This window comes from Diadema setosum, chromosome 16 (assembly GCF_964275005.1).
Source record: "Diadema setosum chromosome 16, eeDiaSeto1, whole genome shotgun sequence".
Lineage (NCBI taxonomy): Eukaryota > Metazoa > Echinodermata > Echinoidea > Diadematoida > Diadematidae > Diadema > Diadema setosum.
The window spans coordinates 20,609,425-20,627,824 of NC_092700.1; the positions used below are offsets into that span (position 1 = coordinate 20,609,425).

General features: G+C 37.7%; 1 protein-coding gene across 1 annotated transcript; it reads left to right on the plus strand.

Annotated features, from left to right (window-relative positions):
* The first annotated feature begins 1,012 nt into the window (after positions 1 to 1,012).
* Positions 1,013 to 16,406, plus strand: LOC140239416 (uncharacterized). Its single transcript, XM_072319254.1, is given in 10 exon segments — positions 1,013 to 1,034; positions 4,555 to 4,767; positions 5,043 to 5,126; positions 7,145 to 7,420; positions 7,779 to 8,000; positions 8,816 to 8,875; positions 9,303 to 9,359; positions 10,297 to 10,417; positions 15,115 to 15,850; positions 15,852 to 16,406. Coding segments are annotated over 10 exon segments (2,346 nt in total).
* Positions 16,407 to 18,400: the final 1,994 nt, after the last annotated feature.

Sequence of the window (18,400 nt, forward strand, 5' to 3'; positions counted from 1 at the left end):
GCGAAGTTTCCTAATTTTGGCGGAGGTGTTGTTCCTCATCTAGCAAATCTAGTTGGAGTCACTGTTTAATGCTACTGCTAAAGAGGGACTAATGAAGAATTTATTATCATTTATGTCACCTAAAATTGATGAAGAATGTCTTTTGTCGTATTGTTCGTTGCCTGTTTCTTGCTCTACCAGCCTTTGCTCACTTCCTCAACTTCGGAAAGCAACATGACGCGTAAGTATTTTTTTTTTTCTTTTCAATTTTTGTTTAAACAGATATTCTCCAACAGATCATTCACACTTCTTGCTTCTTACCTTTTTACTTATTTGCTGAGGCACACATGCATTTGTGAGAAAACACGCGCATACATACACTCAAAAAGCTAAAAAATCTAGTTGCGATATTTCATTCGCTATTTTGCTTCATATTTGTGGTAATTAAAGCACTGATGTGTCCTATACGTTAACCTTCTATTTAGTTGAATAATATTGATGCTTTGTTTGATGATTATACTAGTGTCCCTGTCGACTCTTGATATTCGGTACAGAAAATAAAGCGACGAACGCTGAAAGAAAAACAATAATTTCTTTGCACACAATGTCTACAATTGGCACAGTACTAATGATTTATGAATGCTTAATGATATCGATCTTTTTTCTCTCTAAGCCTGATACAATATATTAACGTTTACTTGCAAGTATGCCTTTGCACTACTTTTCTGTCCTCCTGCAGATTTTACTCTAAACTGCTCGGAGAAGTCACTAGACCTTGACGTATCGTGTGATACAGCATACATCGCCAACAATAGTTGGGTTATACAAGCCCCTCTAGGACGGCGAATTCTCATAGAAGTTCAATTCATCAATAGTGGCTTTATGGGATTCGATATACAGGATGTAATATCTAACAGGACGTTTCGAACTTTGATTAAGGAAGACGAGTTGCCGCACCCCGTTTTATCGCTGGCGCATGAGACCAAACTGAGTTTATGGAAACATATATAGGCCTGGTGAAGCGAATTTCAAAATGAATGTGAAGTGTTTAGAGGGTAAGTATCACTTTACTCGCATAAAAATCAGTATCAGTGTTTATTTTCAATTTAATTCAATTCAATGGTTTATTTATGAAGAGCTTGCTTCCAAAAGGCGCTAAATCCATCATTTTTAATGGATTTAACGCCTTTTAGAAGCAGGCTTTTCATAATTCTTATTTGCTCCGTTGTTTTTCCCCAATCAACGTGCACAATTTTTTTCTTATCTCATTTTCTTGCCGGAAAATAGATCCATGTATGTGTTGACAATTTAAAAGACAACACAATGATTCGTATAAAAAGAGCGTGTAAAAGCAAAAATGTCACCAAACCTTATTTTTTATACTAAAATATTCACAGTAGTCTGGTTTAGAACAACAGACAGCAGAACCCGATGACTTTAAATCAAATTGCACTAAGTTAGGTTTTCAAGTTTCAGCATTACAAACAGTAACCAATTTAGTCACGCTCACGGATGCGAGATTCTTACCAATGTAGGGCTTCAAGTTTGCATCGTCCGTAATTGATCGTGGTATTTACAGTTGCCACGTTTCCAGCCGGAAATGTTTTTCCTTTCTTTTTTTTTTTCTGTCGCTGCACTAGTTACCTATCGTACAAGCAAATTACCCCCCCCCCCGACTTACAAGAAATTTGAAGCCATATTATCAGAGAAACAATTTGCAGCCTTCTGTGAAACTCCTTAATGGTGTCAATTGGTAAAAGCTTTTGAAGGGATGCATAATCTGTTTGTGGTTTTGTTCATATCAATTGTCCTAAAAATGGTAGTATTGCAAAGGAAAAAGTAACAGTAAACATGGGTGCATCTTCTGTTTTATGAATGATAAGAAATACCTCGATAAACCATTATGTTAATTGCTGTGAATTCATACTAAATCAACATCTTCACTGATAACTACCGGTCGTATCTATTCCCCCTATAGTTTATGTACATCAGTTGTCGACATGGACAATTTGTGAAACACTTCACTGTAAACAGTTACTGTATATCAATATTCCCAGTAGTCTGAATCAGTATAAATTTTAATGTTTGTTTGTTTGTTTTTTCTGAATAAGCATCTATGTTTTACGGAAAGGGAAGGGTTGGCTTCGTGGCAGTCTTCCACCCCTCAAAATGAAAGTAATGATAATACAGTGTAATGATAGACAAGACAACTCACATTTCATAAAGATTGTAACGAGTTGAATAAGCGCATCAAAGTCTTCAATTGGGTCAATCTATATAGAAAAACCTCGATCCTCATAGGCGTCAATCCACCGCGCCAGGTAGTGTAACGAAACGGTTGCCCCTCCCGTTAGTTATTTCTTCCCTATTATATATGCCGTTCTCGTGACACCCAGCTGTACAAAATACACACTAATCTTTGGTTTATAACTCTTGGGCCTATTTCATTTCATGTCGAGATCGTGGGCCATGTTCACTGTATAGTGTCCGTCTCACGAGCTGTATGATTCTTTGGTTGTGTGACTCGGGCGTGTCAAGCTCGTGCACCAGAGGCAAAGACCCACGAATCATACAGCCCATGACTTTGACATCAAGTAAAACAGGTCCGCGAGATAGACACTAGTTTGTTCAGATGTATCGTCCTTGTGAGTGTTTGTCGATAATATCGATATATTATAAACTTTAAAACGATTATGAACTTTCAAGTGGGTAAGTGAACTAAATATCACATAAATGTTTAAGTAATGTTGAGAGAAACAGAAAAAAAAAAAATCACATCCGAAATTAACCCCTGGCCTCATGTATGTATTTGATATAATATCCAGTAGTGTGTTTGAATTTCTTCGCGAGAAAAATGCATTTCAGCAAAACATAGGCAGGAATGTGATATCTTTCGTGACATTCCTGAATAAACGTTGTGAATCCGTGGTAGCCTTAAAATGTCTTTTGTAGATTACTAATGATGTCAATAGCTTCATTTCCAATTAACGAAAACGATATATTTATGTTATTTTTTATTATATTATCGTTTTTGGAAGCATTTCGAACAAAGTTAATTGAATAAGTAAAATAAGGTCCACTTTACGAAAACAATCATTGAATGAGGGACGTCTACTTGCACAATATCAAAACAAACTGACCTTGTCGTTGAGGCACAACATCAATTGCTATCCTTGTGTTTCGTAGTTTCCTACATCATTTTTGTCCGTATTGATCAGCTGTGAATTAGAACTATTGTTGTTCTTAACAGAGAATAACCACGTTCTGTGTAATTTACTTTATTTGATCCGTTTGTCGGTTTTGGAAGCATTTCGAACAAAATTAATTGAATAAGTAAAATAAGGTCCACTTTACGAAAACAATCACTGAATGAGGGACGTCTACTTGCACAATATTAAAACAAACTGACCTTGTCGTTGAGGCGCAACATCAATTGCTATCCGTGTGTTTCGTAGTTTCCTACATCATTCTTGTCCGAATTGGTCAGCCATGAATTAGAACTATCGTTGTTCTTAACAGAGAATAACCACGGTCTGTGTAATTCACTTTATCAGATCCGTTTGTCGGTTTTGGAAGCATTTCGAACAAAATTAATTGAATAAGTAAAATAAGGTCCACTTTACGAAAACAATCACTGAATGAGGGACGTCTACTTGCACAATATCAAAACAAAGTGACTTTGTCGTTGAGGCGTAACATCAATTGCTATCTGTGTGTTTCTAGTTTCCTACATCATTCTTGTCCGAATTGATCAGCCGTGAATTAGAACTATCGTTGTTCTAAACAGAGAATAACCACGTTCTGCGTAATTCACTTTATCAGATCCGTTTGTCCTCAAAATATGCTAGGAATGTATGATATCATCTTGTGATACAAGCAGTTAAAACACTTTTGGGACCCACGCGGATATCGGCATTTTCTATAGAGTACCGAAGTGAGTTTCCTCTTCTTGTCTTTTTGTTTATTATCTATATCAAATAAGAACTTGATATTTCATTTTCATTGACAATTAAAGGGATCGCATAATTTTGGTTGAGACCTAATTTCAGGTTTCTAACATTTTTGTTGAGAGAATGAGAAACATCTTATAAAATATGAAAGAGCACGTAATTCTAAGAGGAATTCAACGTTTATTTGATGACAATTGGTTTTGAAATGGCTGAGATATCCAAAACAGAACAGTGTGGGACCCACACTTTAGTACGATCGCTTTGTTTTACTTTGTTCTTGGATGTTTCAGTCATTCCAAACCCGATTTTCATCAAATAAACTTTGAGTTCTTCTAAAAATTGTATGCTCTATACTCTATCACAAGTGTTTTCTAGGTATCTTGCAAAAAGTTAAAAGCCCAATTCTGATCTCGACCAATACTGTACCACCCCTTTAATGTCTTAAGAATCTTGTTCTCTTAAACATACTCGCATTTAGACAAAGCAGTATCTATAGAGTCCAGAGTGTCTTGTATTGTATTTGGCTGTTGGAAAATTCTCATTTGAAAAATGAGAAATAGATTCAACATAAAAAAACACAAATGCAACTTTATAGTCACTTATACTAAATTCATTCAATTTCAAGAAATGCCGTTGGCAAAGCTGGTTGGCGGACCCTCTCCCCTGGATGGCTTGGTGGTCGTGGAGTCAGACATAATGTGCTTTGAAGGCTTTAACCCTGAAGCTGCAGATTTAGTTTGCAGAGAGCTCGGCTTCCGAGCGGTAAAAGATTATACGGCTGAAATTATTCCAACCACAGCACCATCGGACAACACTCAATGGCTTTCATATTCTACAGGTAGGCCTAACTGTAATATTCTGCGTAAAGATTAAAAACAAAATATGTGTTAAATGTTTACACAATGATTCGTGAAGAAACAGACGATTATACAAAATTGAATTTGCACGTAAGGTTCGGAATATTTGAGTAAAATTCTCGAGATATGTCATTGCTGCGAATTTCCCCTGCCCCAACTTCCGTTTCCCTTGGCGTGGCAGAATTTGCGGAGATATGATAAACGTTTATTCACACCGGCTAATGTCTTCACTGATTTTCGATATATCAATGCACAGGTTGTCAGCGTGCAACAGTAAATGACTGTCTATCAAACAAAACTGAGTGTAGCTGGAACAAGGCTGTGAGACTCAGATGCCAAGGTGAGATTGAGCATGAAAAGTTGTAGCAATTTATCAGCTTATTATGTATGTATGATGCATATGATCATAATATTATCTCTCTTTTTTTTCTTTTTTTTTTTTTTTTTTTGGAGAGGAAGGGGGGTTGGCGGAAGAGTAATGTTTGTAGGTTTGTATATTTGACGTGTTCTCATCTTGCTCTTATAAAGTCATAGACATAAAAGCCAAGACAAGATGATAAATACGAGAAGATGACTGGAAGTAAGACACTGAATACTAGTAAAAACAGAAAGATGAATAGCTTGTCGTAAATGAATTGCTTTTAAGAAATAGGATGACGTTTGTTGAGTTTATCAAGCAAGCCATTATCAACTGTTGCTTTAAAAAGGACGTAATGAGCATTTATCCCTCACCAATAGACGCTTGACTGAATCTAAACAACAACGCCAACTGTCCGAATATTGGTGTTTATCTGTTATCTATGGTTTGTGTGATATGTTTGGGGGAATAGAGTGGAACTAATACAGTCACACATAATGTATATTCATCTGAGAGTGTGTTTGCATGTGTAGGCATTTTCTTTTTTTTTTTTAGTGCCTGATATGGTTTGTAATTTTCATGTGTGACTGTTTAATTCGTGTTTAAGTATAGATATAGATTCATGTACTTTATCACGGACACAACATAATGTGATAGCTTAAGAATTTTCACAGAAATATACAATTATACGAGACATTATTATGCTCGCGTGATGTTACCTCAAAAGCATCACATCATTCAACCTTTAACTTTAATCTTAATGAAGGTCACATGCTACGTGTGGTTCAATTATATAACATACAAATATCAAACAGAAAATCTTGTTTTTGTCTAACAAACCTTTTGCGGGTTATCTCTGAAAGTGGAATGTCATTTGGTTTCTTTACAAGGGTTGATAGTGTGATAGTATATTTATATCCGCTAAATCGGCGTCTGAGCATTCTCATTGTTAAGACTCTAAATCTCAGCTTGCCATTTTTGAGCGCGATTAAATTCCCCTCCTACATTCATGTCCTGACAATGTTATAAAGCTCCTTCGTCTTGTCAGATTATTCTGTTCAAATGTTAGGTCGTCATGCATGTACATATGTGACCCTGCACCTCAAAACAAACAAAAAGTCGCCAGACATGAATTTTTAGTTAAGACCACATTCTGAAAGAGCAGACTTTAAGCTTTAAAATGATGTATAACTCAAATCAAATGGACTCTCCTAACCGATCTAAATATTGGAAAGAAAGCACAAACTCAGGAAAAGTGTGAACTGAGAAAATAGGCTCTGAAGTACAGTGTCTATTCAAGCGCTTAATCTTTACCAAACCGTGCTGGCTGTGCGATGAATGGGACAAAAAGCAGAAAGTAAACCATCAGTGTAACAACAATGACGGGATTATCAGATTAAAATGAAATTTAGCATGCCTCATTAAAACATTCTGTCCATAATTAATGCCAACTTTCAAAGCAGTAGCACTATCCTTTCAAAAGTTACTAGAGTTGAAAGTGAAGAGTGTGGACAAGGTTTTTCAGAAATTAAAAAGGGATTCTAAAGACACACCTAATCACACTATTCTACCAAAAATGTTCGAGATAAACTACTAAAAAACACACTTTCCTGTTCGTTTTATGATACCAAATTTTAGCGTAATGTAAAAGAAGACCCGCTCTTTCAGAAAATATGAAAAAGTCAAGTTCGGCTAGGTTGACCTATTTCACTTATTTTCAGTCCTCACGCAAAATCAGTGTGTGCGACTTTATGTTCGTTTTGAGGTGCACGGTCACATAATTATGTATAGTGTTTCAAACAATGAGAAATTAGTCTGCATGAAAGCACGGTTCGTTTGAAATAAACAGATGTTTTTATACTTCTTCAACAATCGGGATTTTATGAAGTGATTTATTTTGAATAGTGTCAGCAGTAGAATGTCATAAGTGTGGATCAACAAACATTCAGCGATTAGAAATCACCAGAAGATTTTAACAATCACCTATTGTATGAACGCAGAACCAGGATTTCTTGGATGCTACCGGGATGATCGTCGCTCCTTCCAGGCTTTATTTGTTTCTGGATTTAGCGTTCATTCTGACGAAGAGTGCGTGTCTACCTGTAGACGAAAATCCGGAAACCATGACATTGCTATTATCAATGAAAGGAACTGCACATGTTATCAATCAGAAGCGTTTGCCAACTTTATTTCTGACGTGAGCAGTGCTCATGATTGGGCACCTGAAACCAGCGAAGAACTTAAACCCGGTCAGCAAATCCATTGTTTGTTTAACCGTGAGTATCAAGTCGTGTGTCCTATATGAGGGGGAGAAATGTCCCTATTTTCATGTATTTTCTCTCTATGTAGCATTGTGTGTGTGTGTGTGTGTTTGTGTGTGTGTGTGTGTATGTGTGTTTAGTTTTCAGACTTTGTATTACTTCTCTGATTTATCACAGTTTCTGGGATGGGTATGACACGGAAAAATAATACATTGCAATCATAATTTACAGTCAACAATTGTGACGGTTGCGACAGCAGAGGTAAGATTACCACACTTAATTATACATGTATTTTCTTTGTATTGTTTTGATATTTCTCTTTGCCTTGTTTTCATATTCTTATATCGCAAAATTTTCTCCTTTTTTTTGACAGTTTCTGTCGGGTTTTGTGAGCATCCCGGCCCTGTGTCTGATGGTTATTGGGACTCTAATATCACCAGCTTTGGATCCAAGATGACTCTTACATGTGGCGAAGGGTTCATACTAAGTGGCACTGCGACACTGCAGTGTGTGGGACTACCTGGATGGTCGACTTGCTTCCCGGTTTGGAACGCGTCAGTCCCGTCTTGCCGGGCAGTCGACAATGCAACAAACGGTCTGTCGTGCTAATTTAGTACATCTTAATGTAACCAACGCAAACTTTTTTTTTTCTTTAGTATATATATTAGAATAGAGAAATGAGACATGATATGTCTTATGACATATGAAACAAACAATTTCGAGGTGGTTGGGATCATTATTTTGTCATATGGCAGCAAATACCCCATAAACCCCGACAAAAAAAAAAAAAGATGTCAATCAAATGCACAATTTCACTTAAAACTTGCATAAGATTAGAGGAAAAGCACAACACGCAAGACAACTTGACCAACATTTGGCATCTGACTGACTACTGCATTTATTAATAACTGGAACACATCATCTCCGTTTCATTTGGTTAAATTATTATTGTTTCCCACCATACTTAGTACCATCCAATCGTCTACAAAATCGCCACCCTGATTTCCTTATTTCATATCATGAATAATATGCGTCTTAAATGAGCTTGCGTCAATATTTTATGTGGCAAGTGACGAATCTTTAATAATGTCATGAATCATTGATACGCATTGAATCTTAAAACTGTTTTTTTTTACGTCCATTGTTTGACCAAGTTTTCTTGGTAACATTAATATATTTTCTTTCCTTCACTGTGAAGTGCCAAAAGTGAATGTGGCCAGTAAAATGTGCCATTGACACGTTTTATCCACGCTCAAACTCATCGCAGGACGCATACCATAGTTCATGATTATGAGAGAACGAATTTAGTGTGATGAATTGATTGATATTGTTTCAAATCTTAATTTTTAGTCATGGATTATGTTTCCTTAGTTGTAAACGTTTACGAATTGGTGAGAGTTTTGTTTACAGACAAGGAAAGGCACGATGTCGAAATCCTCACAACGCCATCACAAATGACAGTTTCCCCAAGTGAGTATTGCAAGGTGCACACTTAGTATGTTATATGAACTAAAGTGTTCAGTTTGCATAAAAAGTGTGAATGTGTTAGGTATTTCTTTTTCTTGTTGAGGAAACATAATCTTTTCGCTCTCTCCCTAAATTTAAGATTATGTTAAAAATTCATAAATGCAGGATGCCATTTACTCTTGTCATCAGCCTGAAAGACTAACTGATTTATCTATCAGGAAGTATATTCCCTTTGCTATAAACACAACAGCTATAAAACAGGAGGAAAAGGGTGTAAAAACATATCGGCATAAGCTTTCATTTCTAGGTGTAAATAATGGGTATTAAAGTAGAAGTCTGGACTAAGAAGGGGCTAAGCACTGGTTGGTATGGTGTATCATGTACTACACATGTACCATTAACGTTCTTGTTATCTCCTCCATATGAATAGGCGAATTGCAACCCGTTGAAGAACTAACAACATTACAAAAGACGGTGACTTCTTCCGGTGAGCTCGACAGCTTTGCCATAAAGTCCGTTTCTCCCCTTACCCTCTTTTATATCTCTTCGTAAATTCAATATTAATGACAACACTTTGCGCTGATCTCGACATATCTTTCCTTTTATGTTGTTCATTGTTGCGACCAGAATGTTGTTTTCCTTCCCCTGCTTTACTTACATTGTACTTTGGTTTAGCGAAGTGTCAATCACGTGCACGTAGCTGTTCACGTTTCCGTTGCTATATAGTATCCTGAAGTGATGTGGGTAAAAATATCACGTGTCCTGTCAAAAGCGTAGAATTGATTAGGGATTAGTAAAGGCATATTTGTTTTGTTGTTCGATGTTATATCGGTGTTTTTTTTTTAGTTGATAGATTTTGTGACAGACTGAGGGACAGAGGTTACATTAAATATGTTTCAGTGTATATACAACTGTATGTATATGGAAGTATGCTGTTTGTCTATTTGTACATCATAAATTATATCAAATTGGAGTATAGTTTAATTGTGTACTTTTTCAATGGGCTAGTAACGACATTTTTTTTAAGTTACTTTTATTTTATCGATTGTGTGACAGAGGTACAGAGGTTGAAAATGTATGTGTCTGTATATATTAACACATGGAATTATGCTATTTGTCTATTTTTACTTCATATACATGTATGTTGGATTATCGATAGTCTTTACTTTACCTATACACAGTTATGCTGTCCTGACCCAGAAAAAAAGAAGAAACGTTTCTCATCGTATCATGGACTTTAATGATGATGTGCTGTCTCAACTCATGATCATAGAATGAAAGGTTATGAAGATATGATCAAAAACTTGATATAGCTTTTATTGCTTTGACAGGAAAGTTAATTTAATTTCTCTCCACTTTTTTTTTCCAAAGCACTTTGTTCTTCTTCGTATTATGAAGGCTTGAATTCTTGCATTATGTTTCAGTGTCTGGTCACCATCAAATAGATATTATGGTAGGCCTCTACACCCTGGGAACCTTTCTGTTTGTCGTTCTCACGTTACTTGTCATCCTCTCCGTGGCTTGGTACAAACACCACAAGAAAAGGTGAGATTTTGAATAATAAACTGTTTTTCATGTTTATAATGTGAAAGGAGGGGATGGAGCTGATCGCGGCGAGGAAATGAGCTCTTGCTAGCAAGCACAAGTAACTTTAGTCATAAAGTGTATTATTCACCTACAAACTTAAATCATATTAAAATACGTTAACCAAATGTTACATGAATTAATGTAATGCTAAATGCTTTTGAGTGAAAAAGTATTAGAGCACTGGATCGCACCCATGATTCTTAGGCCTAATAAACTTGTTTCCTGTTGCTACAGTCACACATCACGGCCGGACGTCGAACCGGGTCCATAAGGAATTAAAACCGTATCGATCCGGTTTGACCCGTAGAGACCCGCATTGACCCGCATCGTAACCCGTGTCAATTCCTGTTGGATTCCGGGGGCTACGATACGGCGGTGAAAAATTTGGGGTCATCCCACGGGAACGACACCCACCAGTCATACGGTCCACGAGACCGACATCAAAAATAGGTCCATGAGTCATACAGCCCATGAGTTATACGGCTCACGAGTCATACAGCCCATGAGTTCGACACTAGGCACAAAAGGCTCACGAGACCGACACTAAGCAAAGAAAGCCCACGAGACCGACACTACACAATTAAGGCTCACGAGACCGACAGTGCGCAAACGAGGCTCACGAGACCGACAGGATGAACAGCGCCATCTACATGTCAATTACAAATATGTACCTGTACAGCGTGTTCCATTAAAGGGGAAAATTGCATACTGGCGGGTGCAATTTCGTTACGCTGTCGAGCAAGAGATTGTTGCTAACCTACAACAGCAGCAGCACCATCTACATATCAACCAATTTTAATATGTATTTCTACACGTCGTGTGGCTTTTAGAGGGCAGTTCTGTCACGCTACGGGAAGCGACATTGTTACTATTTTTTTCATTTTTTATTCTTATAGAATTGTTCTTTTCATAGAACCCCCCCCCCCTTAAAAATGAAAAAAAAAAATGATAGAGGAAAGAATGTTGAATGGCTTACTTTTAGATACCATCGCGCTATATTTAATAGGCTTTTGTAGACTGTTTAGACGGTGGCCAGGATCTATTTTTGTTTTCGCCCTTTTCTTTCTCGCTTCACAAATTAAGTAGGCCTTATTAGATATCCTTTCCGCCTGCTTATACCCGCCTGCTTATAGTATAATTTGTAATTTTCTCTTTAACTTTAATGTATGAAATTCAACGGATGAAAACGTTTTTTTTTTTTTTTTTTTTCGCAGCGATTCACCTCGATTTCAGAAGCTTGTGTTTGTAAAAATATTCTTCTCTAAACAGTACATTTTTCATGAAATCGAAAAGTAACTTTCATGGATGCATCTTCTTTTTCCGAATTCTTAACGCTGCCTTAATTGATGATTACATTATTTTCTGTGATTTTTTTATTATTTCAACACCTTTGCAGATGACTAGTCCCCCCCCCCCCCATATCATGTAAGGCAGGTGTGCACTACAACATTGTCCATTTTGTGAATTTTCTTGTCGTGAACTTCATTTCACACCTGGGTACTTTTTAGTTGGTTGTCTGAATGTCCACATTAATAATTTTAATGAGTAGGTATACCGGTCTGGGCTTTGCAGATATGGAATTAAACGTGGGTGTTTTGGCATTTCCGAAAGTAATGTTGAAACATATCATGCACTTTTACTGGATTTTTTTTTTTCACAAACACTCACATACGCAACACAATTAAAGATCTTGAACCGTTCAGGGGGTGAGTGAGGGCAATTAACGGGGAAATACCCTAGCAACTCTCCTTTTCCATTTCTTATAAACCTTCTTTATGCCATTATCTGGACACCCTATACATGTAATTGGTCTATAGGTGGCTCTGTTCATCCTGTCGGTCTCGTGGGCCTTCTTTGCCTAGTGTCGGTCTCGTGAGCCTCTTTTGCTTAGTGTCGGTCTTGTGAACCTCTTTTGCCTATTGTCAGTCTCGTGAGCCTTTTAAGTGTAGTGTCGGTCTCGTGAGCCTTTTGTGTGAAATGTCGAAGAAATGGGCTGTATAACTCGTGGACTTATTTTACTTGATGTCGAACTCATGGGCTTAATTTTCTCAGTGTCGAACTCGTGGGCTGTATTACTGGTGGCTGTATGACTTGTGAGCTGTATGACTTGTGGGCTGTATGACTCGTGGATGACGTGCACCCAAAATTTTTTGGTCATGTTCAAAAAATTTTCACGGACTTCAATTCCGTATTGATATTCGAATTGATGCGGTTCAAACTGCATTGACTCGCATCGACCCACTGCAACCCGCAGCCTTAAACCGTATGGACCCTTGCCGTATACCGCATTACCTTCATGCAACGGATGATGACAAGGTTTAACATCCGGGTTGGTAGGGTCGACACGGGTCGATAGGGGTCGAAAACGATTCAGTTAAGGGTTTAAAGCGGATTTTTATACTGTTCGATACGGGTCAATACGGGTCTCTACGGCTCGAACCGGGTCGGTACGGTTTTAATTCCTTATGGACCCGGTTCGAAATAGTACAGCATAAATTACCCTCCATTCCGAGACTAATCCGGCTCATTTTTTCTCGGATCAAATCCGTTTTGTGACCCGGCCGTGGCTGCCCCCCCCCCCCCCCCCCCAATGAAAAACGGCCCGGCTAGTCAGCATACAGTGACGTGAGTGTGTACTACTTGCTAGGATTAAAACAAAATGTTGTCGCAGGGAAAATTACTCGTGAGCATAGCCCTCAAGAAAAAATTATCTGCAGATAATGAGTAAGTTATTCAAAACTATTTCAATATTGACAGAATAAAGCTGATCGTTTGTCACAAGAAGCGATGTAAACACAAATACATGTTTGTCACACGAAGCGAGGTAAACACAAATGCATATATTTGTGTTTACCTCGCTTCGTGTGACAAACGATCAGCTTTATTCTTTCATATTCTACCACGATGATGAACATCTTCCGTACTATTTCAATATTAACTTGTTGTGAAGTAACTTTGTTAGGCCTAGACCCTAGTCAAAATTCATCAGGCTCCGAATCCGAAAGTTTCGGCGAAAGGCAATAGATCTAGACCTATTTGTGTTGTGTTGGATAAAGGTCAGGTTATGTAACATGTTAGACCCTATCGATCTAAATGTAAGTCTAACGTTAAGACTTGTCTAACAAACAGTAAACGTTTGAGTCTTGCGTCTCTTTTCTAACCTTAGACTTAACGTTAATCAGAACTTTCAGGGTCCGTATTCCAAAAGTCTAAAGAAAGATCTAGTGTAGGACTAGAATAGCTAGGCCTAACATGGTAGGGCAGGCCTGTTTATAAAACTAAGTAAGAAGTCTAAAACTAAAACTTAACCACTTAGAATCCTATTCCGAGGTCTAGTGAAGTGTCAATGTTCAATTATCTACTCCATACCATACTGTCTTAAAATCAAATGGCTGACAATAGATTATGTGAAAAATAGGTAAATGGACAGAATAGAGACAGTTAAGAATAAGTTGTATTTATTTTTAATTCTTATCTAGACCCTAGACATAGTGAGACTGGGTTGCGTAAAATGCATGCATGATCCCATGCTGCATGCTACAAGTTACAAGTAAAAAAAAGTTACATTACAAATTTACATGACATAAAAAACTTTGGTTCGATCCAGAAGGAATAGGCCTAGAGAGCGGATGTAACTTCGATCTAGACCTAGATGTATTTTTTTTTCTATTTAAAGAGTCCTGTCTCGTGTAGGGCTTAGACTAAACCTTCTAGGCTATTTTTTTTTTCTGTCAGTATCGTGCATGTATAGCCTGAGCCTGCTACGTAGCCAGCCTAGAATAAACGATATATAAAAACTAGTCTAGATCGATCTAAGTCCAGACATCCAATCTAAATTTATTTTGGTCTATACAGACTCTAGCCTAGACTGTACAGATCTAGATCTAGATGCTACTAGTTAGCTACTAGGCCATGTAGCACCACATTACAGCCCTGGCAAGCTTCATATTAAACACGTAACGTTTATACAGCTAGATCGGTCTGGGAATGTTTTACTTTTTAGGTTTGAGCTGCAATCTGAAAAAGCAAAACGTTCCAAGAACGATCTGTTATTTGTTAATGTTATGAAGCCTGCTCTGTAATCAGGGCATAAATGGGGGGATGGAGGATGCATCCCCCAGGGCCCAAGATTGAGGATGGTGCATCATGAATACAAGTTGTACAATGATGTATACATGCATACATAACTAGGGCAGAAGATTAATCCTAGTCATTCCGCTGTAGATACTGCGTTTTTCCTTGGGGAAATCAGTCAATTGCATGGGGTTTCCCAAAACTATCTACATTTTCATCAATAACTGAAACACAAGACAAAAAAAAAAAAAAACCAAAATGATATTTTCGAGGAAAATTGGTAGCTAGATAGACTAAAATTCCACAATGAAGGAATTTTTCAAAAGAGTAAATTTTCCAGGGGCTTTGGCAAAAATATAAATGGTGAATTGTTGAGAAATAGAGCTGGATATAGATACTGCGTTTTTCCTTGGGGGGGGGGGGGCAGTGTGTGACTGTAGCATATAGATAATAGATTTCATCAATGATATTTGTTTTCCCACAAGATGTGGTTAATTTAAATTGAAATAAGTACTTTATAGTTGTCACTGAACTGTTATTAACAAAAACTAAATGTTTTTTTTTTATTCTTTGTGTAACAGGTATAGGCCCTCACAAGTTTCAAATCAGCTATTGCAGATGCATCCTGTACACTCGTCCAACCAAAATCCGAGCTCGACCGATAATGATGTATTTAATACTGACGGTGCTGGCGTTGAAGAAGAGGGTCATCCTTATCCGAACCACCCTGACAACACATTCAGAGACGCCATGGCTCATGGAGAGGACACGAGTCACATGAGACACATTTACCAGGACGCTGCGGAGACACACACGGGGGCTTCCCTACCCTCAAACGTAGAGCAAGTCTCTCGTGCATTTTCTTCACGGAATAACGACAACAAAACTGTCGGCTGCGGGTCATTGCCATCAGCGAATATCCCTTATATTCAAGACTTTAATGACATGCAGGGAACGTCACTGGATCACACGGAAAACGGCAGTGAGGAGTGTGTTTACCAAGATGTGGAACTTAATAGCAACAATGGGGTTACAGAAGATGCCTCTAGATCCCCTGGTGGGGCCCGCTTGTTCGATGACACATGTTACAATTCACTGAACTTTAGCAGTAGATCCGACGGTTATTGTACTCAAATGCAGGATGCCAGACTTGCTTCTGGGAAACTGGAAAACGATTATGCCAGATCTAGAAATATCTTAAGGGACAATGACCACGATCATATCAATCATACGTGCCACGACGACAGAGCACAAGGTTATGACCCAGCTCACCCATCTATTTGTCCGACGTTTCAGCCTAATCTTCACGCTAACAGAAAAAGAAAATCTACTCTGTTCCAGTCTAGGATCCCCAACAGGTGCGCCTTCTGAAGGCGTTTTTTACTACAAGCTAGATCCTGGGGTTTCTCAGGACATTGAAGCTATTAACAGGCCATATCACCCTGACGTTTTCGACCGTAGTGAATATAGTTCGCTGAATCCAGGAAAAGACTCCATAGGTAGCCTTCTCCCTGATGTGAGGGAATTTGATCACTTCTCTGAGAGCCATGACACCAAGACCCCGATTAGAGAGGAACTGTACACACGTGTGAATAAACCAAGAGGAACAGCATTGCCACCGAAACCAGTAATTTGCGAAGAATTGTATGCAAAAGTGGACAAAAGTCGAAAAACATGCAGTGTTGACGCTAAAACACCATTGCCTGATGGCTTGTACGCAGAATTGAAGGAAACAAAAGGACACTCTCCCTCAGCAAACCCGGCGGTGTGCGAAGGGCTATATGCAAATGTGGACAAAACAGGTGACTCGTGCATTACTGACATAAAACCAAATTTCGATGAGGAAATGTATATGAATTTCACAGACATTTGAGATGTTATTTTGATAACGTCGAAAATGTGATCGTTTTCCAGAAGCAATTATTGACTTTGAATCCTTCCTAATTTTAGGCAGGGTTTGTGAATTTTAGATACTGGAATTGCATCTAATGAGGAAATATCAAAAGTGCGAGGTGATATTGCCGTAGATGTAGGCCTGTAACAAAACATCGTACCACTCATCAAACACTTAACCGACGTAAGCACATACCTTTCAATAATTGCACTTTTCTTTCTTAATCATGTTAATGCGATGGTTAACTAATCAAACCTGCTACACTGCATGTGTCTAGGTCTTCGCGTGTTTTCAGTGATGAGTAGACTCGCGCAAAAAACAAAAAAAAAAATGGTAATGCAATCAACTTAACCGAGTTAAGACAGTCCAACTTTGATGCAAAGTTCTTTTTTTTTTTAATTTGTACTGTATCAAGTCTGCAATGAATTCCCATCACCCATGTCAAGTGGATGGACCAAAGATATTAAGATATAGTGATATTAATGGTTTGGTTGATAAGAATATTCCACTTATATGATAATCCACTTAAAACATAAGCCCATGTATTAGATCTATATTACATGTACATATACATGTAGCCTGCAAAAATACTATAGAGGAAGCAAAGGCTACAGAAATTGCGCTGGCATTAAAGTTCACATGATAAGTAGCTGATCAGCAAATAATATGTGACCGTGCACCTCAAAACGAACATAAAGTCGCACACACTGATTTTGCGTGAGGACTGAAAATAAGTGAAATGGGTCAACCTATAGCCGAACTTGACTTTTTCATATTTTCCGAAAGAGCGGGTCTTCTTTTACATTATGCTAACATTTGGTATCATAAAACCGGCAGTAAAGTGTGTTTTTTTAGCAGTTTATCTCTGACATGTTTGGTAGAATGGTGTGATTAGGTGTGTCTTCAGAATCCCTTTTTATTTCTCAAAAACCTTGTCCACACTCTTCGCTTTCAGCTCTAATAACTTTTGAAAGGATAGTGCTACTGCTTTGAAAGTTGGCATTGATTATGGACAAAATGTGTTAATGAGGCATGCCTAATTTCAGTTTAATCTGATAATCCCTTCATTGTTTTTACTCAGGTGGTTTACTTCCTGTTTTTTTGTCCCATTCATCGCACAGCCAGCACGGTTTGGTAAAGATTAAGCGCTTGAATAGACACTGTACTTCAGAGCCTCTTTTATCAGTTCACACTTTTCCTGAGTTTGTGCTTTCTTTCCAATATTTAGATAGGTTAGGAGAGTCCATTTGATTTGAGTTATACACCATTTTAAAGCTTAAAGGCATAATTTACCATTTGCAGATGAAACAAAAACCCAGCATTACTACTTCAAAATAGTTCTAAATGTGAGTTAGGGATAGAAACAACCAATGTAAAAATTTGAACAAGTATAATCGATGTTAAGTGTTGTTAAATATACAAAATATGAACAATAGTTATAATTACAATGTTTCCAGACTTAACCGTCTACAGTTACAGTTTAATGAGAAAAATTGTGACATCTTCTTATATTTTAGGCTTTATTGCATTTTTTTTTATATGGTAGGATGTTTTGTGGTTTACTGACCTACACTATATGCTTCAAAGGTGATATCTTGAATATCTTTTTAATCACTGCTCCCAAAGGTAAACAGGACCTTTAAAGTCTGCTCTTTCAGAATATGGTTTTAACTAAATATTCATTTTTGGCGACTTTTTGTTTGTTTTGAGGTGCAGGGTCACATATGGTTATATTCCTGAGATAAGGAAAATATTTGGCCCGAATTCACGAAGGTGGTACAATCTTGTCCATGGTTTAAGCCATGGACAAGATAACTGTCCAAATTTTAGATAAGGATCACGCTCACAATATTCATAGGCCCAAAATTCACGAAGGTGGTACAATCTTGTCCATGGTTTAAACCATTTACAAAGACCGTAGTTTTTATGGGGCGCCAAATGTCACATGGCCTATTTCGTTACGAAATTGACCA